Source organism: Onychomys torridus, chromosome 9 (assembly GCF_903995425.1).
Source record: "Onychomys torridus chromosome 9, mOncTor1.1, whole genome shotgun sequence".
NCBI classification, from domain to species: Eukaryota; Metazoa; Chordata; class Mammalia; order Rodentia; family Cricetidae; genus Onychomys; species Onychomys torridus.
The window spans coordinates 46,497,789-46,522,341 of record NC_050451.1 but is presented as its reverse complement, the minus strand read 5'-3'; the positions used below and the strand labels follow the sequence as shown (position 1 = coordinate 46,522,341).

At 42.1% G+C, this 24,553-nt stretch overlaps 1 protein-coding gene across 2 annotated transcripts in view; it reads left to right on the top strand.

Moving 5' to 3' along the window:
• Positions 1-2,037: 2,037 nt before the first annotated feature.
• The window catches only part of Micu2 (mitochondrial calcium uptake 2), an 86,365-nt gene continuing 63,849 nt past the window's right edge, over positions 2,038-24,553 (top strand). For both annotated transcript variants that reach the window (XM_036199003.1, XM_036199004.1), the window contains exon 1: positions 2,038-2,265. In XM_036199003.1, the coding sequence (XP_036054896.1) occupies positions 2,053-2,265 (213 nt within the window). In that variant the 5' untranslated portion in view covers positions 2,038-2,052. The remainder of the gene's footprint in view (positions 2,266-24,553) is intronic.

Sequence of the window (24,553 nt, the reverse complement as noted above, 5' to 3'; positions counted from 1 at the left end):
GATTAGGCATGGATAATAATAACTCAAGTGGGCTTCTAGGAACTTGTCAAATAAGATTTGGAATGGCAGCTTTTGCTGTTGTCCTTATTACCTTGGAGCACTTCAAAATGGCAGTTATACATCAGGGATTCTGGCACCTCTGACTTGGGCATCACAGCCTTGCTACACCACACTTGCTACACACCCACATAAAGATTTTAATGACTGAGGCCATTTCAGATGTTGAACAAGAACATATTAAGTTTACTCAGTGGTGAAGAACAGAGGAGCCCAGGCTACAAAATGAAGCCAAATCTTCTTCAAGGATGAAACCTTTCTACCACAAAAGAACAACCAGGATGGAGGTCCCGGTCTACATCTGCTCTAGGGAAGGCAAGTGGGGCCCTGGTGACAGGGGCATGGAACAGGTGGGTAACTGCTGTTAGTGTCAGGTGGGAATCATAGCTATCATTCAATGTTTTGTAAGAACAAAATCTAAATGGAACATTCAGTAATTAGCAATTGTTTAAAATACAGTGGCTTTGTCTGGAATTTCTGAAGAAAATCTTTGTCACAAGTCTGAATCAGATATTACTTAATAGAAATGAAAGACCAGGAGCTCATGAGGAGGGAACAAACAGTGGGAGACCCTTGAAAAGTGTTAGCCAGTTGAAAAAATTCCAGAGATTGGTGATAGATTTTGTATAACAATGTAAGACTTAATGTCACTGACCTTTATACTTAAATGTGTAAAATACTAGCATCATGCACATTTAACTGCAATTAAAAACCAAATTTTGGGGACTGAGGACATAGATCATCAGTTAAGAGTTCTTGCTGCTCTTTCAGGGGACCAGGGTTCATTCCCAACATCAGGTTGATTAATACTGTCTCTATCTCCAGTTACAGGGGATCCAACACCCTCTTCTGGACTCTGAGGGCACCCACCCATATGTGCCATACATACCACACATGCATATACATAAATAAAAAAGTAAGTCTTGAAAAATAACATTTAAAGTTTGCTTAGCTGCAAAAATGGAAATCTGTAAGAGTGAGCATGCACACACATTCTTTATTTTCTTTTGACACAGGATCTCACTACGTAGCCATGGGTGGCCTGGAACTGTGCGTAGACCAGAAAGGTAGGAAACTAACTTGTAGGAGTCTCCTGTCTCCTTCCACCATGTGTGTCCTGAGGATCCAACTCAGGTAGTCAGGCTTGGCATGATGTGCCTTTACCCACTGAACCAACTTTCTGGCTCAAGATACTCTTAAAATAAACAGACATGTGCCATTTAGGGCAAATATAGTGTAGAAAATGCAGGACTTTTCATCCCGTACCCCAGGCACTTTGAGGATGGGATTCTACTGTCGCAATCATGCTTACAGTGATGCTTATTAACACTCTTTCCTGCTTATTATTAGAAGCGTCTCCCTCTACAGATCCAAAAGTGCCCACTTAACGCTGACATCCACTTTCCAGAGAAGGCTGGCAAATGAAAAGTCATGCTAAAACGAATTTGGCTCCGTATTTATCATCAAACACCCTTCCGACTTATTCCCTTTTATTTCCTCCCTTTTAAAATCTAGCTTGTCTGATATATACATAGTCATACATAGCCTTCCACCCAGTACCTACTTCCCTTTCTTCTTTTTTTATTTTATTTTTATGGGGGTGGTGGTGTTAAGAGGCCAGAAGAGGGCGCTGGATCCCCTGGGGCTGGAGTTACATGTGGCTTTAAGTCTCGGGAATCGAACTCTGGTCCTCTGGAAGGGCAGCAAGTCCTCTTACCTCCGACCCATCCCTCCAGCCTTGTCTTGGACTGGGATGGTGCCCCCGCCTTGTTTGTACAACCTTCCAGTTAACTCATGGCTGGGAACCTGTCACCCCTACGGGAGGGTCACCTCCAACCACCCTCAAACGTCGAGGAGGCAGCCACACCTAGCTCACACGCGGAAGGGCCGGGGTGGGAGGCCGCCGAGGTCTCGCGAGAGCCAAGCCACTCCTCGTGAATTCCCAGGCCACAGGAGGTGGGGGGCGGGGCGCGGCGCGCAGGCGCTTCCGCAAAGATGGCGGCGGCGGCGGCGGGGAGAAGCGCTCGGCTGGCGGCTTGGGGCGGCAGGCTGCGGCGCGGGCTCGCGGCCGGCCGACGAGCTGTCCCGAGTCCCGGCCCTCTGGCAGCGGCGGTGGCCGGCGTGGCCCTGGCAGGGGCAGGAGCGGTGTGGCATCACGGCCGCGTGCAAGCCGCCGCGCGCGAGGGCAGCCCTAAGGTGCTGGCGCAGGTACGGGACGGGCTCGGCACAGCTCCGCCCTCTGACGCCCCTGGGAGGGAGGCCCCGGAGACCCCAGAGCGCTGCGCGTGCCCGGAGGGCCTGGGAGGAGGGTGGCAGCTCCCACCCCAGCCCCGCCGCCACCGCTGGAGAGCGTGTGGGCGTGGCTAGGAGTGGGCGTGGTTCGGGGTGGGCGTTGCCTCGCCACGCCCCTGCCCACCTGGTGGAGAAGGGACCCTCATTAACCTTTAATGGCTAAAGGTTTCCCCCGATCGCTTCATTGTGTGGACCGGTGGAGTCGTCCTACTATGTGACTTTTTCCAGCCATGAAACTATCAACTGTAAAAGTTGGAACAGTTGGTAGTTATAAATTTTATATGTTCTGATGACTACTATGATTACTAAGTCTTAATAAGCCTTAATGTTTTAGAGGTCACCCGCCTACTCAGCAAGACAATTTTTCTTAACGCCTGGGCTGTTAGGGTGCAAATGTTAATTATCTTACTTCCCGATAAGTATCGCCGTGTAAAAACATTGGGAAGTCTTGAGTGTACTACCTAAGATAGAGACATTTCAGTGTTTTGTTTGTTTTCATTGTCTTAGAATTAAAGGTACTATTTTCTTTCTTTATTTGTTAGGGTTTCTATTATCTAGTTCTAATGAAAAACTCAAGAAACATTAAAATACAACAAAAAGAACAGCAAACCTTACAAATTAAAGGTTGGTAAATGTTGTTAGTATGAAGAAACAATAAATATAGTTTATACGTGCATTCACTCCAGCCTCGCACCACATCTGATTTGAGGTGCAGAAAACTTCTTATGCTATATAGCCTTTTTGTTAAGTTTTTCTAAGATTTATTTTTATTTTATGTGTATGACTATTTTGCCTGCATGTATGTGTATACACTGCACACAGGCACGGTGCCCATTTGCCGGAAGAGGGCATTGGGCCCCTGGAACTGGAGTTACAGGAGGTTGTAAACCACCACATGAGTGCTGGGAACTGAGCCCAGGCCCCTTGCAAGAGCAGCAAGTGCTTTTAATCACTGAGCCATCTCTCCAGCCCTGACATTTTTGTTAATCTTATGTCAAACATTTATTTTTCATTATTGGTTTTTCTGCTTGCATATTCAATTCCACCCTATTCAGAACCTTAGGTTAATTCCCCACGTGGTATTATTTTAACTTAGAAACTACTAGTGCCTTGAATAATAAATTCACCTTTTTTTTCCCTGTTGCTGAGTTTGCCATATACTATGCAAGTGCTCTACTACTGAACTATATCCCCAGCCCTCTACACTTGAAAACTTCGTAATTCACAGCCATTGTAGTCACATTCCCTGTCCTGTTATTAACTCAAAACACTTCCAGCCAGTGACTCACTCACTGTCTAGGAACCAAGTTTAATTCCCACCCACGAGCCCTCAGCAATTTGTAAGATGATTTCACTTCAATCCCCTTTGAATTTTAAGGTTTTTTGTTTTTTTTTTCTGGTTTTGTTTGTTTTCTGGCTCCTTTCTATTTCCACTCTAAATTACTAACTTCACCGTAGAGTTCACACCAGTGTAGGATTTTGGATTCCTTCTCCAACTCTTATCCTCTTCATTCTCTGCCATTCTGTAACCTTCAGCCTAGCTAAAGTAACACAGAATCTTATCAGTGGCTTTCTGAGGTCTGTTGACACAAGTTGGCTTGGTCTGCTCTTTGGACGAACTGAAAATGAGTTTTTGTGCCTTTACTCCCACAGTGGACATTCCTTCCTCAACAGTGGCTGAAAACTAGTGTGATCAGTGTAGCTGGGGCTTGAGAACTCTCCCCTAAGGCAGGGATTTGCGTGCCTTTTCCTGTAAAGGGACCTGTTAATCCCCCTCCACCATTTGGAGTGCATGTGTGCACACAGTTTTATTTTGTGTTTCTTTTACTCAGTACCACGTGTGGATCTGGATTAATATCAAAAATAGCCTTCATTCTCGTTCATCACACTGAATGATTTTTCCAGTAAAAATGGAGAGATCGTGTTAGTGGTATCCCACTCTTTTGTTTTCCATGGTGACCAACAGCTTGTGGTTTGTGTGGGATCAACAGGGATAAGTGTAGATGTCCAGGTCATGAAGCAAGAGACAGTTTGGAACCCTTCTTTCTTTCCTCTCATAACTACTGAAATCCTTTGTACCGAGGACATGTGCAAGGAGTCGGGTTAGAAAGACAGCTTACGTCCTTAGTATGACAGCAGGGGCCAATTTTAATGCAGTGTTGTAAATGCTGGCTGCCCATTGGAGGGTCCCAAAAGAGCACCCAGCACACTCCTGCTTTCCTGAAGGGATGATAAATAAATGGTCATCCTGTGGCTGCTTGAGAATTCATTTGGCAAAAAAAAAAGGGGTGGGGAGGAATACCTGCTCAGGGAACTACAAGGAAGTTAGACTCAACAAGAGTGAGCTATGAGATGGGTGTGTGCAGTGGCCTGGAACGTCATTAAGTCACACAAGCCATGTGGCAGGACTTTTTATCTTAAGGACTGTAGGAAGCTATTGCAGGAGTTCTAAAGTCTCATGGACAGGCACCCACGCATGCACACGCACGCTCCTACTCCCACAGAAAGCATCTTAAGGTGAGGAGGTTACTTTGTTTTCAGTGGCCTGTGATTTAAACTTGTCTAATTAGGAATGCAAACAAGGCACTCTGGACCAACTACTTAACTGTGGGTGACACCCTCATACAGGCTTCCATATGGAGCCATAACTGGCTGAGGGGTTGTTTTTAAAAAAAAAAAAAAAAAAAAAAAAGAACTGCCAAGAATAGAAGGTTTCTAAGCACCCATGACCAAAAAAAATAAATAAATAAATTCAAACATAAAATACACAGTGAATCTCAGGTGTTTCTAGCAGTGCTTGCCAATGTTAGAACATGTGACTTCACCAAAGTCTTGTTCTGAACACACAACTTTGGCTCAGATTCCAGACTGTTGTGTGTTATGAACTGCAGGGGTTTTTTTTGTTTTGTTTTGTTTTGTTTTGCTATATGTACAGTTTTTACTCTTACAGATAAATAGTGATTTAATAACAGAAAAGAAACATTTGGTATGTTTCTACCATCATTCCTCAGTGTGTATCAAATTATTATATCTGTACTTGTATTGTGTGTAAATATTTGCTTGGAAAAATTTAGGTTACTGATTTTAAAAAGTCATTACACGAATTTTGATTTGGGATTAAGACATAACTTCCAGCAATTTCTGAAGTGCTCCTAAATGTTCATGTGTCTTTATGCATATTGTGTGTTTGCATTGATAACTAGAAAAGCAGAGTGTCAGTCAAGTCCCAAAAAAAACCCAAACAAACAAACAAAAACATTGAAAATGCTCCACGTCCTGCAGTGTCAGATCTCCAGCCAGGATTTAAGAAGCACATCTGTCTTATTAAGTACTTTTTAAATTTTTATTAAATGTATTTGTGTTTATGTGTGGGCTCAAGTGCTCTGCACGTGTGGAGGTCAGAGGCAACTTAACTGTTGGAGCTTGTTCTCTCCTTCACCCTGTGGATCTTAGTGATCACACTCAGCTTCAGTCTGAGCAGCAGGCTCCTCTACCCACCCAGCCACCTGGCAGACCCGAGTTTTGGTTTTTTGGGTGGTTGTTTTTTTATTATTCATATGTATGTATGTATGTATGTATGTATGTATGTATGTATGTATGTATGTGTGTGTGTATGTGTGTGTGTAGAGTGTGTGCTTATGTGTAAAATGGAGGTATTGAGGTGATGTCAGGAATCTTCCTAGAACTTGCAGATTCTGGGCGGTCTTGCTAGTCAGATTGCTCTGAGAAACCCGGGTCTGCCCTCTTTCCTAACTGGAACTGCAGGCAGGGCACCGCACCCAGCTGACCCGGCATTTACGGTATCCACGTGAGCTCTGGGATCTGAACTGTGGTCCCAAGTTACTGCAAGTGCTGTAACAGCTGAGCCATCTTTCCATCCTACCCCCAGATTTGCTCTCCTCTTTAATAAATGGTAAAAATGAATGTATAAAAAGCAGTGGTTGTAAGATAGCTTGATAGTTTACTGTCAGTAAATGGTTTGTATACCTGTTTTGCATATCTCTATCCCTAGGGTCTTATCAAAAAAGTTCAGTAAAAGAGGGAAAATGTAAGAAGCCGGGCACTAGCGTTTTACAGCATCCAACTCTGTCTTGAATAGAAATGTTACTTTCCTATTATAATTATTACAGCATCTCAGTATCATTTTGCAACCCCTGAGAAGCCTGACATCTTATCAAGCTGTATAATATTTGCTTTGCTCTGTGGGAAAATGTCAAGGCCTTAGAAAAATGAGTGAATTATAAACAAGTTACAGAGTTGTCCCAGTAATCAGGAAATGGTGGCGCCTTATCAGGGGACTGGTTTACAAGATAAGCTGTACAGATCTGAATTGCACATGTCTTATGTAAATGTGACTATACTGTTTCAGAACATAATAAGTACAACAGGGTAAACACAATACTGCCTCCTGCCAGAAGTTTGTAGTAGAACTTGTTTTAGGGTTCGTTAGTAAATGAATTGCTTCTAAATTTTGTCAAGTTATACAGAATATTGGATACTAGCAGTTTCCCTGGCTTCATTTCAGATTTATTTTCTTTGCTTCTCAATGACAGATTTGTCTTCTACTATCTAATAGTAAAATTATTTGGCCTAACAGTAGACATTACTGCATTTCTCTATTCTAAGTACAAGTTGGTCCACACTTCTTTATTATATAAACTCATTCATATTTTATTCCCCTTAGTAGGTTTAGTTGCATTTGTATTTATAAATTCTTAAAAACTTCTGCTCCACTAATCAGATTCTTCTTCGCTTTTGGAATTATTTTATTATTTTGACTTCTGGTGGAAAGGCCATGTGTCTGTCCATTTTATCTCTGCATTTTGTGCATAGAACAGTGATGGAATGAACTGAACTGCATTGCTTAATAAAGTGGTTTTGGTTTAGCTGGCATCTATAGAAAGGTTAGACAGAAGCATAGAGCAATTCCCCATTGTCCCAGATCAACTCCGTGATACTCCTGGAACCCTAGAGACATGTCATGCCTTGTTTCTAGTACAAGAAAGTGAAGATGAGGCTGTACTCTTCTTCTGTGTTCCACAAGTGTTATGACTGGCATATAGATGCAATAAATATTAACTGAATGAGTAAATTGATATAGCCTTAATTCTAATAATAATTATGTTATTTTCTCAAAAGTGTAAAACTTCATCTCTTTTACCTATCCATATGAAATTGAGATTTTTAATATTACTAGCATTTATGTGTCTCTATACAACAAGATTTTGTCTTTTGCTATCACATTTAATAGAGCAAATGTCAATTTTAGAGTTTATGTAAAATCAATGACTTTACTCCAACTAAACTGAGAGGCTTCCACTAATTAACCTCAAACTAATTAGATTATTTTTAATTTAATAGTCCTGGCATATGGCAAAAGCCAACTGAATAGTATATTTGGGTGTTATAGGATGGTTAGATGCTGGGGATTGGCAAGATGGGTCTGTGAGTAAAGGAGCATTTGCCAAACCTGACAACCTGAGTTGTCCCTAGACCTACATGGTAAAGGGGAGAACTAATTCCTGAAAGTTCCTCTCTGACCTCCACAAAAATGTGCGTGTGTATGCATACAGCATGAATCAGCAAATAAATGTTGTTTTAATTTTTTTTATTATATGCATGCATTTGTGTAATACTCCTCACCTCAACTGAAGGTTATAGAATAATGTCTGCATCTTTGCAATGCCCTCAAAACTTCTTAGGAGAAAGAAATCCAGATAAGTAGCAGGGCCAAAAATAGCTACCTACCCATAGGCAAGGAAGAATGGACAGTGAAGGAAGTAAGGTGTTGGGACATATAAAGCTGAATGTTGGCCCTTTGAAGCTGGCGTGGATAGATACCACAGCAATATAAAGCCTTCTGCTGGTGCAGAAACCTGCCAACAGGAGTCTGCCATTGTTGGCAAGGGTGAATGGGCTGAATCTGGTCCTGTACAGTCATTCAGCTCCACAGCATTTCCTAAGCAGTGCATGCTGAACTGTGTGAGACTCAAGACCCCTCTGGAATTGCCATGGTGTGAAGGATCTTTTCCTGAAGGTGCAGCCAAAGTCATTGTACCTACCAGTTGGAAGTGGCCTTAACTTTTGATGTGGGCCTTTGAGCTCCATCTCTGAATAAATAAAACAGACTGGGACATAGGAACAAATGCCTTTCTATTTTTGGTGTCTTGCAATATCCACTGTCCTCTGTTGTAGGCTAAAGTTGTTCCAGCTGGCAAAGGAGAAGAATTAACAAATTCCAGCTCCAGTGTCATAGATCAGACCTGAGAACGGTGGCTGAGGAGTTAACAGTACACTGGTATAGAGTGAAAACAGTTCCACCAGGTTTCAGGGGACAAGGAAACTCTTAGTTGACTAGTGATAGCAAGGATTTGATATGTGAGCTTTGAAGAAATGTGAGTAAGTACCTAGCCACCCTAGATAGAGCACTGATGGGCCAAGGAAGAGTTCATCAGTCCTTTGTCACAGTGAACTAGTAAGTTTGAACTTAGTTTCCGGAGCATGCGTGATGACAAAACAGCTATATCACTGGAATGCCCTACCCTTGCATGGGTGTCAACCTCCCCAAAACTGCATAGATGGAGTCTCCCACTTCATTAGCTTCCTGCCTCCTACATATACTCGAGCATCTTCCAAGGCCACAGCAGGGACGAATCACACATAGCTGAGAGTATGGGGCTTAGGTAGGAGGAAGTGGCTGAAGTCTTAGGGGAGGGTCTGGTAGTCTTCCTTTCCTGTGAGGGAACTCAACAGACCCAATCTTATGAGGGCCTCTGGCAGGTCGTCCCAGCTGCTATGCTTAAGATGGCAGTGGCTGAACTGTGGGGCCTGTACTGGAAGTGTAGTTGATAGACCAGGTACCATGCTGTCTTAGGATTTCTGTTGCTGTGAAGAGACACCATGACCATGGCAACTCTTATAAAGGAAAACATTTAATTGGGTGGCTTACAGTTCAGAGATTCGGTCCATTATCATCATGGTAGAACATGGCAGCTTGCAGGCAGGTGCAGTGCTGGAGAAGGAGCTGAGAGTTCTACATCTTGCATAGACAACAGGAAGTGAACAGAGACACTGGGCAGTATTTGAGCATAGGAGACCTCAAAGCCCTCCCCCACAGTGACCCTTCCTCCAACAAAGCCATACCTCTAACAGTGCCACTACCTGTGAGCTTATGGGAGCCAATTGCGTTCAGATTACCACACACACCATTAAAGAAAACTGACTGTTTCCAGGAATGGTGGTACACACCTTTAATCCTAGCACTCAGGAGGCAGAGGCAGGTGGATCTCTGTGAGTTCTGGGACAAGATGGTATACATAGTAAGTTCCAGGATAGCCAAGGTTCTGTAGAAATACTGCCTCAAAAACAGAGAGAGAGAGAGAGAGAGAGAGAGAGAGAGAGAGAGAGAAGAGAAGAGAAGAGAAGAGAAGAGAAGAGAAGAGAAGAGAGAAAGAGAGAAGAAGAAAAAAAGAAAAGAAAACTGACTCCCCCTCTTCCAGCAGCAGTCAGATGCCGGCAGCTCCCTCCATGCCTCTTTCCCTCCATGCTGGGATTTCTTCTAACTTGAGCTTGCACGGCTCTTGTGCACATGGTAGCAATTGCTGTAAGTTCATATGTACACTTGCCCTCTTAGGTCCTGCAACAAATGCTTTTAAGGTAGAGCTTTATAAATATTTGGTTGGCATAATAAAATTATTAATAAATGTCAACATACCTTAGAAATAATGCATTAGTATGATTTTTACATCTATGTCCCCTATAATCACCTCCATGATCCAGATCTTTAGACATGTATTTTGCCTTTCAATGTTACCTCATTCTTTCACTATGATTGAGCACTTCAGGGACATCATGACAGACTGCAGAAGTATTAGGGCGCTAGGATTACTCTTCAATTTTAAAATGTTGACATCCACAGTGACATTTAGTTTCTGTTGGTATCAGTTATTCTCACTGTCTATCTCCTGCTCATCCTGATTCTATCCACAAAGATGCTATCCATGCTGTTAGTTAGCATTTGCATTTTCTTATAAGAATCTAACGTCTCTATTATTAGTTGTGAAGCTCAGCTCAGACTGTTTTTATAGTGTGGTCTAGCTCACTGTTTAAATATTAACTTGTCAGAATACCAAGTAACTTTTAAAAAATCACTTTAATAGATTTGAGTATCCTAGCACCTCTATACTTATATTTTAACCTATTCAAGAACACCTCCCAACACACATTTTAACATGTCTGAAACATACATATATATATATATATATCATAGAATAAACCCATGGTGCTTTATAAAACCTTTGTTTTGGCCTGGTGGCAGACATGGCCTATCATTGCATGAGAGTTGAGAACTCAGACATGACTTCTTCACTTCAGTTAAGGTATGCTCATTGTTTAACAGAATTTTCATCCTTAGGAAAGGGAAATCTTGAGTATAGAAAAGACTCTTAAAACAAAAACATGTTATTGGGAGGCAGAAGTAAGTGCATCTCTGAGTTCAAGGAGGCCAACCTGCACCACACAGTGAGACTTCATCTCAAAAATGTGTGTGCCAGGGTTGGAGAGATGGCTTAGCAGTTAAGAGCGCAGTTAAGAGCACTGACTGCTCTTCCAGAGGTCCTGAGTTCAATTCCCAGCACCCACATGGTGGCTCACAACCATCTGTAATGAGATCTGGCGCCCTCTTCTGGCCTGCAGGGATAAATGCAGTACAGAACACTGTGCATAATCAATAAATAAATCTTTTTTTTAATGTGCATGCCTTTAAGCCCAGCACTTGAGAGGTAGAAGGAGGCAGATCTCTAAATTTGAGGCCAGCCTAGTCTACAGGATGAGTTCCGTGATAGCCAAGGCTACACAGAGAAGCCCTGTTTCAAAAAACAAAAACAAAAAATGTGTTTGTGGTACATACCTTTAATTCCAGCACTGGGGAATTGGAGAATTGGATCTCTGTGAGTTCAAGGCCATCCTGGTCTACAAAGTGAGTTCCAGGATAGCCAGGGCTATACAGAGAAACCCTGTCTCAAAAAACCAAAGGGGTGGAGGGGAGGGGGAAGGGAGAAAGAAAGAAAAAGAACAAAAAGGCTACACTTAGTTCAAACTCTGTAGGCCTTTCCTCCTAGCTGTAGTCCATCTCCATTCTCCAAGCATTTCTCCTGTCACTGAGTGGTGGCTTGTCGCTGGAGATTTCTCCAGTCCTGCCAGGGCCCACAGCCACTCAGACCCAAGTAAACACATAGAAACTTATATTACTTATAAACTGTATGGCTGTGGCAGGCTTCTTGCTATCTAGTTCTTATATCTTAAATTAACCCATTTCTGTTCATCTGTAAGTTGCCACGTGGCATATGGCTTACCGGTACTTTATATCTTACTTCTCATGGCAGCAGCTGACAGTGTCTCCTGACTCAGCCTTCCACTTCCCAGAATTCTCCTCTATGTGCCTATACTATACTTCCTGCCTGGCTACTGGCCAATCAATGTTTTATTTATCAATCAATCAGAGCAACACATTCACAGCATACAGAAAGAAATCCCCAGCACTTCCCCTTTTCTTTTTTTTTTCAAAAAGGAAGGTTTTAACTTTAACATAGTAAATTACATATAACAAAACAATTATCAAGCAGGAATTACAGTTACAATATCTAGTCTATTTGTATTTGGCAAAATTAAAGAAGATATCCTATCTATCCTATATTTGTGAGTCTAAGGTTTCATATCTAACTTATCTTTTATCATAACTAAGGAAATTATAACTATCTCGTCTTCAACTACATCAAAGACCTCAGAAGATATAATAATTACCTGAGAAACGGGAAAAGGATGCAAGCAACTTTTGGGAGTCTTGCAAGAGTAGACAGAAACAGCTGGCAGCCTTGACAGTCACCTAATGTTCCTCTGTAAACTTGGGGCATCTGTCTTCAGCCCACAGATCTAGAGTCTCTCAGTCACTTCTCTCTGTGTCCTGTAGAATGTCTGGTAGTTTCTTTTGTGAAGCAGGAACCTAAAGGACCATTTTTCCAAGCAAAGTTCAGTGGTCTCCTTCCTATGGGTCCTGCATGTCCAGTTGATCAAGCAGTCCAGACAAGAACAGTTTCTTGTCCAAATGGCTATTTTTGCCAAGAAGATAAACTCCATATAGAGTGTCTTTGATACCCATCCTCCTCTCTGAGGTAAATCTGTGTTGTCAGAAACAGACATGTCTCACTGTCCAGAAAGTCAAAAATTTTAAAACATTTTAAATGCCATATTCTGTATGTTTTTGAAGTGTTTGAAGATTACTTACGTAATTGAATTATATCTATGTATACCTAGAAAACTTAACATGACTATAAGTTTGACTCTCATAGAAGACTAATTATTAATCTGTATTTTTAAATTATCCATTACAATCTAAATGAATTACATAAACATAATACCTCAAACAAGAGTATAAATATATATAGTATAACAAAATTAAGTTTAAACTTGTATCAATAAATTAAAATCCATACCAATGTAAAACATTTCCAAACAAGTTGTTGCTCTTTAAAAGTAGGTTCATTAATCTACCCTTTCATCCTATTATATCTATAATATCCTCTTTTCTTCTTTAGAAAGAGATTACATTTATAATCAATCTGCTTTAAATAAAAATAGACATTCATAAACAATATTTTGGTAATTTGGGCATAGCTTCATATACTATTTCCTGCTGGATGAGGGCACTGTATTCTTATGGGGACACAAAGAAAATTTTAGGATTATGGAGTAGTCTGTGAGGCTTTATTGTCTGAGCCAGTTGCCTTGAAACCATTCTAGATGGTAGATCATCTGGGCCATGGTGTCATCGGAGACCTTTCAGGGGGTCTTGGCTGGTCTAACCTGATGTATCTTAATCTGCAACAAATCCATAGCCTCTTGCTTTCTGGAGAAATAAAAGCAGAGCCACATTTCCAAAGCAACATATTCTTAGATCCAAATTTTGAAGTCAAGATACCTTTAATATATATATATTGGCTTAATTTAGCAGCCTTTACAATCTATGTCTTTCTATAGTTAAAAATCCCAAAGGCAACACAATCCAGATTCTCTGTGTGATGGCCATCTTTACGTGTGGCTTATTTTTTTTATATTACTTTTACTTTCTCCTTAAAGGTTTTAATTTTTTAAACTATTTCTTTATATAACTGGATATATTACTTTTTCTCTCTCTTTCAAGCCTATGTACATTTTTACATACATTGTAAATAGTCCATCTGAATCTATCTTATTGTGAATCTATTGTTTTAAACTGCAGCATTTCCACCCACCTCAGCTTCCCAACATGGCGGTAGTACATTTACCACCAGCTCTGGGTCTGGAAGCCATGTATACCATCAACTCTCAGAAGCAGTGGGTCTATGCTTCTATCAAAGCAGCTTGTAGCCCAGAAACCTTTTTTTTTAATTAGCAAAGGCTAAATCCACCACACACCATGTTGCGCACTTACACAAACCTCTGTGTAACTCAACAGGAATAGGTCAAGCCCACATGCCATGAACCCGCCATAGAGTAGTAGCTCAAGCCCACATGTTGCAGTATCTCACCGCCCACATGAGACATGTTTTTGGTTCCATTTAGAATTGTTTATTAAGTCAGGTTTTAGGTAGAAACTCAAGCCATTGGGCACCATTTGTAGCTGGAGATTTCTCCAGTCCCGCCTGAGCCTGCAGCTACTCAGACCCAAGTAAACACATAGAAACTTATATTACTTACAAACTGGCTGTGGCAGGCTTCTTGCTGTCTAGTTCTTATATCTTAAGTGGCCAGTTGCTTTGTAGATTGTCCCTTAAAAGAGTTGATTGCTTTTTCCTTGTGGTTTGTGTACTTTTGTTAAGAATACTACTAGCCATACTGTGTCCTTACAGTGCATTAGATCAGAAGGTGAGGTAGAGACATAGTTTTCTCCTAATAGTTATCATATGGTGAGTATTTGTCAGGGTTCTTCACTGTAGACTTAAAACGTACTATGTAGTCACTGGATAATGAAAGTTCTCTGGGGAGCTACCTCAAGGCTTCATTGGGCATTAAAATAAAAGAAAGTTCAATTTTTGTCTGTCATAAATAAAATAGTCCAGGATATCTAGGAAGATAAAAGTAAGCCTCACCGCTGGTGCTGCTGCTGCCCTTCTATGAGTTCAGATGTTTGTTTATGCTGATTAGATACTGGAGAGATCTGTGGTGCCTTAGAAAAAGTGTTGTTGCTGGGTACAGGCTTCTGGTAGAGGGAAGGGTAACAGGAGTCATACAGGCCATGGCAGTGAAAATGCTGTGAGATCTGCATTGCGCATCAAGTGAGTCACTGGAGAGGAACAGGCCCGTTACATGCTTCCTGCAGAAGCATAATTGATCCTGTGATGTAAAAGTATTTCCTCCTGTTTCCTGGAGTTTCCTGTCAGGTTCCTGTAGTAAATATAGCAGAGTCCTCTGTGTGGCCATTTCCTGTCCTCTAAAGCGGAATGCTTGTCTAACGAAAAAGTGTTGGGTAAGGAGCAGCAGACGTGTGCACACCAGTAGAGTCACGGGACGGCGTTAGGAGTAAACGAGTGCTTTTGTATGTGTGGTGTGTATGGGGGCAAAGGAGTAAAAAGATGGTGAGATGTTACCAGTGGGTAAAACAGACTTCCTGGCCTGGACTGAGTGTGTGTGTGTTCATTTGAATTGATGTGCCCCAGGTGATGAACTTTACAGCAAAATGGAGAAGTGTGATGACCATGAGACTCTGTAAGACCAACGCTTACGTAAACTGTCTCACTAGAATGCCAAGAAGGTTGGGCATTTTTTCTTTTTTCATTTTTAATCTTACTGCCTCAGATAAAAATGCCTGACAACAGATAAATGCTGACCAACTTTGATGTTAATAAACCCAAATGGAAGTAAAAAAAAAAAAATCAAAGTGTATAAATGACTAGATTATGAAAAGAAAGATGCCACAGCTATCCCCTGTAATTAGAGATAATTTGTGATTTGGCATAGCTATTTATAGGACGGGAATAAGAGCCTGTCTTCCCGTCCTCATAATAGAACATACTTTGTCTGTCTTACTGTACATCTGGGGAGGAGATTTCCTGCAGCGCCAGGGACAAAAGAAAGACAACTGGCAGGGAGAGAAGCAGGAGGTAGTTCATCTTTCCTTTCCCAGCTCAGTTAGTTCACTGAGCCCAGTAAGAAGTTGCTCCTGCCCGTGCTGGGTCTGTGAGGCTGCTGGGTCTGTGAGGCTGCTGGGTCTGTGAGGCTGCTGTGGCCTGTGCTGTGTGTGTGAGAGGCTGCTGTGGCCTGTGCTGTGTGTGTGAGAGGCTGCTGTGGCCTGTGCTGTGTGTGTGAGAGGCTGCTGTGGCCTGTGCTGTGTGTGTGAGAGGCTGCTGTGGCCTGTGCTGTGTGTGTGTGAGGCTGCTGTGGCCTGTGCTGTGTGCATGAGACTGCTGTGGCCTGTGCTGTGTGTGTGAGAGGCTGCTGTGGCCTGTGCTGTGTGTGTGTGAGGCTGCTGTGGCTTGGCCCTTTTAACGTTTTGAGAATGACACCAATGCGTATTCTGAACTACTCTTGGTAACAATGTATGAGCTTAAAGATCAAGTGCATGCTATAATAGGAGTAACAAATCTGTAATAACCTAATTCCACAGATAACCATAGTATTTAATGTTTCTGGATTTCAATGCAACTTAAATCTAAAGTAATATTTCATGATTCATCAAAATGTTCATCCATGGAAGTCCCATGAATGTATGATATATAGAGTAAAAGTTGTAATTACTGTGAATAAAGTCTTATCCAATCTTAGCTTTACCCACACTCAGTGTTCCATATGTCGTATACTAGGAGCCTCATACCTTAAGATCCCAGGTATCTTTGTCCTCAGTCCCTTAGCTGCTATGCACCTGGGAAATGAACATCGCTTTTTAAGTTAGATAGAATGAAATTTTTGAAAGCACAGGCATATGTCACCAAACTGCTTCAAGTATGGCAGGCTTGTTGTAAAGGGCTTGGCTGTCTTCTGGGGTTATGTACAAGAAGCTGTACATGGTTTGTGTATGCAGTATGGATGTCAAGAGATTAAATCACATCCTTGTGTTTTTAAAACAAAGTCTTTTTCGGTTTCATTTAGCTATAATCACCCAATTAAGGAGCCAGCTTAAATCAAAAGCAGACCCCTAGGAAGGTTTCTCTGCCTGTTTAAACCCACAGTCCTGGAGTTTGTGGGATACGAGGAATTGCTCCAAGATGGAAGTCCAGGCCAGAGCACCACTGTGGTGGTGTGGCAGCACTCCTTTGTCTGTATGTGGCTCAGTAGGTGCCCCAAAGGTAGAGCTGTGACTGCTATACTGCCAGGGGAAAGCAGTAACTGAGTGCCTGAAGGTTCGTCTGATCATCACATGGTTAGCTGAGCCAGCGTCCTACCTGCATGGAAAGGCAAGCTTGCTTAGCCCTTCTGGTAGCTCTCACTTGGATGTACTAAGTATAAAAGATAGTTTAGTGACAACCAGAAAAAGTAAGAAGGAAGCTTTGGAATGTGACCACAAACCACTGTGATCAAGAGAGAACAGTCAAGGGGCTGGAGAGGTGGCTTAGCAGTTTAGAGCACTGACTGCTGTTCCTGCCGCTCATAGCTGCCTGTAACTCCAGTTCCAGTGGACACAGGCCTGCCTCCTGGCCTCCCAGGGCACCAAGCATGCACAGGCGGACATATGTCGGCACGGGCACTCTTACCCATAAAGTAAACAGCATGGGGCGGAGATGACAAAAACAATCAGTATAGCAGTATTTTCTAGAAAGACACTTTCTCAAAAATTCCTTACTGATTAATCGTGTCTTATCAGTGATTGATACTTGCATATTTAACACTCCAGTTTTTTTTTTTCTTTTTAAATTAGGACTTCATATTTTGCCAGTAGATTTGATATGAGCGGTAATTAGGTACATTTATGTTATAGCCATGACAATTATTTCTTGAAACACTAAAATAATATGTAATTACTGAAACTCCTTGAAATACGTTAAGGTCCTTGAAATACGTTAGGAACAGATCTGGAGATGTTTGTTTCTTAAAAGTTACTTATGTTTCATCTTTTTTGTTTGTTTTTTGAGACAGGGTTTCTCTGTATAGCCCTGGCTGTCCTGGAACTCACTCTGTAGACCAGGCTGGCATTGAACTCACAGAGATCCACCTGCCTCTGCCTCTCAAGTACACTGTTATTAAAGATGTGTGCCACCACCACCTGGCTCATATTTTCTCTTATTGGAGTATTTGTATATTATAGAAAATTTAGGGGGAAGTAAAAAAAAAAATGTAAAAAAATTCTGCCTCCTGGCATTACTTGAAAAGACTAGTTACTCTTGAACTTTGGAAGCTATATCTTAAATAGAAAAGTTTCTTTAAACTTACTTAAAACTTTACAGTGCTTTAAGACTCAGGAAGGGACAAAGATATATCCTAAAGCTTCAGGTCAGAGACCTTGAACTTAGTATGTGACTGGACACTGCAGACTGGATCATGTTCTCAGTTCATGAAATTATATAGGAAGTGTCTGTGCATTTTTTTCAGAGACTTAACAAATAGTCAAAAGATGAAGGAAGCTGGCAGTAAATGAATTATTGAAGAAGAAAGCCAGACATGGTGGTGCAGCCCTGTACTCCCAGCAGTTGGGAAACAGACCAATAATTCAAGATCATTCTTCATTACATACCAAATTGAAGGCCAACTCAAGCAACATGTAGCTCTGTGCGTGCGTGTACACACACACACACACACACACACACCCCTAAGTTCTACTATAAAAATAAACCTTTATGCTCTGAAGGTGATAATTAAGGTGGCTCCAAATGCTCTGGCCATAGCAGAGTGAGGTGCTTTGGCCCTTCTAGAAAAGCACACCTTTCCCTGAGTCCTAGTAAAGGTGTATTTTTTTTTTTCTTATTGGGACATCTGCTTGTGTGTAGAGCAGTGAAGAAGGCATCCACAAAGGAAGACATCCACAGTGGCTTTGCTACAGTGTTAAGGAAACAACAGAGTGAAAACAAAATCAGAATTCTAGAGACATCCATGTGAGACTACATCAAGGCAAGCTTTGGTTGGATCTTTCTTTCTTAGGTGCCATCTCTGAAGAGGAACACATTTCCCATTAGGTTTCATGGACGAGAACTCAGGATGTTTTTCCCTCTGGGGTAAAGTAAAAGGACTGTGCTCCCAGTTTTTAGGATCTGTCTTTGTGCCTTCCTGGTTCTTAACATTTGGAAGTCTTCACAGTGTGTTTCCAATGTCTGCAAGAAAGAATGGTTTCTCTGCTCTAAGTGCACAGGTGGGCTTGCCATGAGGTCATGTCCTTTACGGCCTTCCCTCTCGTCCCTCATCACTTAGTTCTTTGGGCCTTTTATTTCTGTTCCAGTGTGCTCTGTGAGCCCTGCTTTACTACCTTATCCATTTACAACTTTACAAATAGGAACAGACACCTTTGTCTGTTGTTCATTATCTATGGAACTTGAAGATTATCCTGTTCCCTCTCTAGCCTGTGAGTGAGTTGAGTAATTCAGGTTTTCACAGCCTAGCAGGTCTACTTATAAATTTATAGGTACATTATTAATACTAGTAAAATATAAAAATTACTGTTTATTGTGTATATTTATATGTATATTGTGGTGGGTATTGTGTTCCCTGAAATATTGTGTGTTCCCTGAAATAAACATATCTGGGGTCAGAGAACAGACAGCCACTAGAACAAAGCCAAAAATGGTGGCTAAAAAATGGGAAGAGTAAGGCATAGCAGAAGTTGGGCAGTGGTGGTGCACACCTTTAATCCCAGCACTGGGGAGGTGGAGCCAGGTGGATCTCTGTGTGTTCAAGGCCACTTTAGAAACAGCTAAGCATGGTGACCCACGCCTTTAATCCCAGAAACCCAACCTTTAATACCAGGGAGTGGGGGCAGAAAGAGAAAGGTATATAAAGCGTGAGGACCAGGAACTAAAGGAGTAAAGCATTTAGTTAGTTAAGCATTTGGTTGGTTAAGCGTTCAGGCTTTGGAGCAACACAGTTCAGCTGAGATTCATGTGGAGGAGGACTCAGAAGCTTCCAGCCTGAGGAAAAAGGATCACCTGAGGAACTAGCAAGGTGAGATAGCTGTGGCTTGTTCTGTGTCTCTGATCTTCCAGCAATCACCCCAATAACTGGCCTCGGTTTGAGTTTCATTAATAAGAACACTTAAGATTCATGCTACAGTATATCAGTAATGAACATATGTAAATTCTTAAAGAAGAGCTTACAAAAATTTAAATTGAGAGACTATACAAGCAATAAATGGCCTATAAATATTCAGAAACTAATTTAAACAAAGTTCCAAAATCTACCCAAATTTTCAAAAACTGGAAGTTACTCTTTGCTATTTCACTAGCAAGGCAGGCAGAATGAGTCTGGGCAGATCTGGTGCCTAAACCAATTGAGAGCTTCAGGGTCCGTCTACTCAAGGCTGCAAGTGTGTGTTCACTCTCTCCCCAAGCCTGGCATCATCTACTAATTATCACCAGAGTTCAGACCCTGAGACCCAGGATATGGCCGGAAAAACATGACTCTTGAAAGTTGACCTTTGACCTCCACACGCATACCACTGCGTCGTGTACAGAGGTGTGCACTCACACTCTCTCCCTGAAACACAGATGTAAATAATAAATAAGGGGAACTAAGTGAAAGATGACCCAAATGCTGGCTCCATCCACAGTCTACCCTTAGAGTTTGTAACAACTTACAAAATTTCATATTTTCTCTGGTTTTTGTCTTTCTGTTGGTGGTGATGATGGTAGTTTTTTGAGACACAGTGTGTCTGTCTGTCTGTCTGTCCACATGATTATGTGGACCACAAACATTCCGGTGCCTGTGGAAACCAGAAGAGGGCACCTGATCCCCTCGAGCTGGATTGCAGGTGGTTGGGAGCCGCCCAGCACGGTTCCGGGAACTAAACCCGGGTCCTCTGGGTTATTCATAAGCGCTCTTAACCATTGAGTCATCTTTCCACCCCACAGGTTTTGTTCCTTATGTAAGATTTTTAGGGGTAGTCAAGTTACATACACCCACACAGGGACACACATGCATGCGTGTAATTAAAAATAAATTGTAAAGAAGAACATTAGGGTTTTTTTTTTTTAATAATTTTTAAATTCTCTGGCATTTCCAGGGTTTGTTTTTGTTTGTCGTTTGTTTCTTTGCTTACATACCTCTGAAGAGCTTCATTGGGTACCGGCTGCCTGACACATGTTACCAGCTCTGCACACTTGACTCACTGGCAGGTTGTTTTGGGGTGTGTGTGTGTGTGTGTGTGTGTGTGTGTGTGTGTGTGTGTGTGTTGTTCCAGTGTAATTCAAATTGCCAAATGGTCTTTTGATTAAAAACCTGGAGCCAGGGGTTGGGGATTTAGTTCAGTGGTAGAGTGCTTGCCTAGCAAGCGAAAGGTTTGATCCTCAGCTCTACAAAAATAAATAAATAAATAAATAAAAATAAAAACCTGGAGCCAAATATTGGGGTAAATGCTGAAAGATCAGAGAGACAAAGGAACAAGCCACTGCCCCTCTTACCTCTAGGACTCCTCAGCCTGGAAAAGCTTTAGCCAGAAGGGCCTTAGTTCTCCTCACACCTTATATACCTTTCTCCACCCAGCCATATCACTTCCTTAGTGCTAGGATTAAAGGTGTGTACCACCACTGCCTGGCTCTGTTTTCTCCTAGACTGAGTCAGTCTGATGTAATCCAGGGTGGCTTTGAACTCACAGAGAACCAGACAGATCTCTGCCTCTCGAGTGTTAGGATTAAAGGTGTGTGCCACCACTGCCTGGCCTCTATGTTTAATCTAATGGCTTGTTCTGTCCTCTGATCTTCAGACTAATTTTATCAGGGTACACAATATATCACCACATTTGGGTTGGTTTGGTTTAGTTGTTTGTAACAGGATCTCTCTGTAGCCCAGGTTGGTCTGGAATTCATGGCTGACCTGCTGCCTCAGTATTCCAAGTACTGAAATTGTAGGCGTGAGCAAGCACACCCACCTGGCTTTTCTGGCAGTTTTACACTGCTACTTTCTTGTACTTGAGATTAAGGTAAAGAACTCACAGTCCCCATTTGACCCCACTTACCATAAAAGCTGCAGGAACTAAAAAAGGGTAATGTTGGATACTAGTAGTGGTAGCGTCTGTTAAAGAAACTGGTTCACTTTCTTGCCGGCTGTTTTATTTTTATTTTTGGTTTTTCAGGAATTACACATCAAATCCAGTACAGAGTTTTAACAAAATATTATCAAAGTATCTTCAGAAATTAATAAGAGCATACATACATCATCATGAACTCGGTTGAGAGTGATGTAAAAGTGGAATGGAAGTGTTGGCAAACCCCAGGTCTTAGATGATTTTGCTACCCCTTTTGCACAGGGGATCCTGAGCAGTCTTTTCCTGAACTATGAAATCCTGTGTTTGCTCTTTGTATTACACACTGACATCCTGTGGTTCATGTGTTATTTGAGTTGCTGGTGACTTGTTATGAGCCCGCAGAATGTGGACAGCATTTCGGTGCCCTCACTGGTGCAACTGCCTGTTCATTGGCTTTCTGCTCGTTTCCTGCGGATGCATTCTAATAGCAGAACTGTTTCAGAAATACAGTATTTCAGGCTGTCGATGGACTCAAAGATGAAGCACAGGGAAAAATCCATTGAGACGTAAACCAACTGTGTAGAATCATTGAGATTGACAGGAGGGTGAGACAGCTAGCTGGTGTAATCCAGGTTCAGAGCATCCTGTTTCTGAGAGATTCCATGGCTTCTGTGCTGAGCAGAACCAAAGCAGTACCCTCTGGTGTAGTTAACACAGCCAGCACTCGTCAATGGCTTCGTTTCTTCTTTCCCCTTTAAGAGAACATATGAAAATCTATAGCAATAAATATGTGTCATTTGCATTTGTAATATAATGAGTACAAAGGGCTTTTCTTTCTGGTCATGTGTGTAGCTCTTTTGTGAAATTGCATGTTGCAGAGCACACACCAAGGCATCTAAAACTTTTAATACATTGTTAATGCTTTGAGATATATGCATAAAGCAGATTTTTGTATATTGAATCTAAGACTAAACTCTTTTCTTTCAAGTTATCTATAGTAGCATCCCGTAAATTTTACTGGTTCCATTGGTTCATGGTATGTATCTTCAAAGTACTAACAGTGTTAGCTGTGTACTGGGCACTGGGGTACGTTTCCTGTTCTTGGGTGCTCTGGTGAGGGGCAGACAGTCCCAATATAGGGCACTGGAGCTCCGACAAGTGTCCTCACAGGGAGGACCCTAACGCACATGGCTGCTCCAGGAAGGGCTCGCAGAGAAGGAAAATTAACTCTTGACAAATAAGGGGGGGGGGGGAACCACACACAACCGACTGTGTAGCATACTCAGCTTCGTCACGTTGTTGCTTTGCAGTCAGAAGCAAATGAGTGGTCCATCTTTCTTCCGGAAAGGTTCGCTGAGGTAGGTCAAAGGCAGCAGAATGAGTGCTAAAGCGAAGGACACCCCAGCGGTCAGATGGGTTGTAAAACAGGTCTGACAGCAGTCAGAAGAACTGTGGTCGACAGTGTGAGTTAGTGCGTGTGCTTCTTACAGAGGCCATTCAGTAAAGAGCAGTGCTAGCAGTGAAAGTACGGGTTTTGATGAGGACTTGCTAACCTGCCCCTTCGTTCTCTTTAGTTTTGTTCATGTGTGTACTTCTGTAGTGAAACTTAAGACTGAATACATTTAAGCTTTCATAATCTTGCCATTTACCTATGAGTTTTCTAACTTCTGTTCTTTCTTTGTTCTGGATAAGTCCTCATTTATGTGCAGTCAGCATACATGCTAGAGGGTTATTTTTTTTTTTTTAAGAATTTCATGTTTTTATAGAATTAAGATGTGGGGACTGAGAGACTGCTGTCACTGGTCAGCAGTGAGCTTTGGAAAGCCGCCTCACTGTTCTCCACTGTAACTGAGGGATCACCTGAAGCCATGTGCCAAGGGTCAGGACGGAGGGTGAGGGAGTACTGGGACTGTGGGGGCACGAGAAAGTGTGGCAAGGTCATCTCTGGATGAATCCTCGCCTTCACAGCCCGCGGCCGCCGGCCTGCAGCTGTTCTCAGGAAGGGGTGGGAGGAGGAAGGGAATCCCTTAATCCAGCCCTTCCTGCTCCACTCTGCATCCACACTGCAGGACACTATCCTGGGTGCTGGCTCCCTGCGGCAGCTTCTGTTCAGGACTCTGCCCCCACAGTATTCCAGGCTTCTCTGAAGCTCCGTTTCTCAAGAGCTTTTTTGCTTGGGTGCCTTTTGTCCCTCCATTAGATCAGAAAGTCTGTCACAAAAGTTCCCTCTTAACTGCTCAGCAGCTCACCTGGGAGGAGCGTTCACACCCCAAACGAATGCTCTCCTACCAGAGCTCTTACTGGTTTATGCATAAGTTTAATTACAAAATCTTTAAAGATACTAGTCTGGTGCATATCTCATAAAAAATAGAAATCTGCCAGGTGGTGGTAGTGCACACCTTTAATCCCAGCACTCAGGAGGCAGAGGCAGGAGGATCTCTTGAGTTCAAGGCCAGCCTGGTCTACATAGTGAGTTCCAGGACAGCCAGGGCTACACAGAGAAACCTGTCTTTGGGGTTGGGGGAGGAGGAAAAAGAAAAATCCTTGAAAAATAGAGAACCAAAATGCCATGATTTATACCCTTCAAAAATAATGGTCGGAGCTTAAATGTTACTCTTATAGAATATACATACTGGCTAACTGCTGCTCACTTCTTTCCTGTCTGGTCCAGGACCACCTTCTGGAATGTCCCTCCACTGGGAAGCAAATAGTCTTTCTATCTCTGCTTGTTGCTTTGTCATAGGAGGTGTGTTCTATTCGTTAAATACTGATGTTAGTAATTGTTGAAAAAGTTCACGCAGTGCTATTTACCTGCTACTATGTAGGGAATAAGCCAAAGTAACTCAACTCTTTCTTTAAAAAAAAACACTATTTATATTTTAAGTGGAAGTGGATGAGACTGGTGCTATTTTAGGATGATGATGAGATTTTAACTGAAGACCCTAGAGTGTGTATGTGTGTGTGATCACTTGAGTTCTAAGTTAAACTTGTTTAGACCACAGAAGTTATGATGTGGATCTTAGAAGGCAGTAGTAGAGAGGAAAAATGAATATTATGCTAAGTAATGTA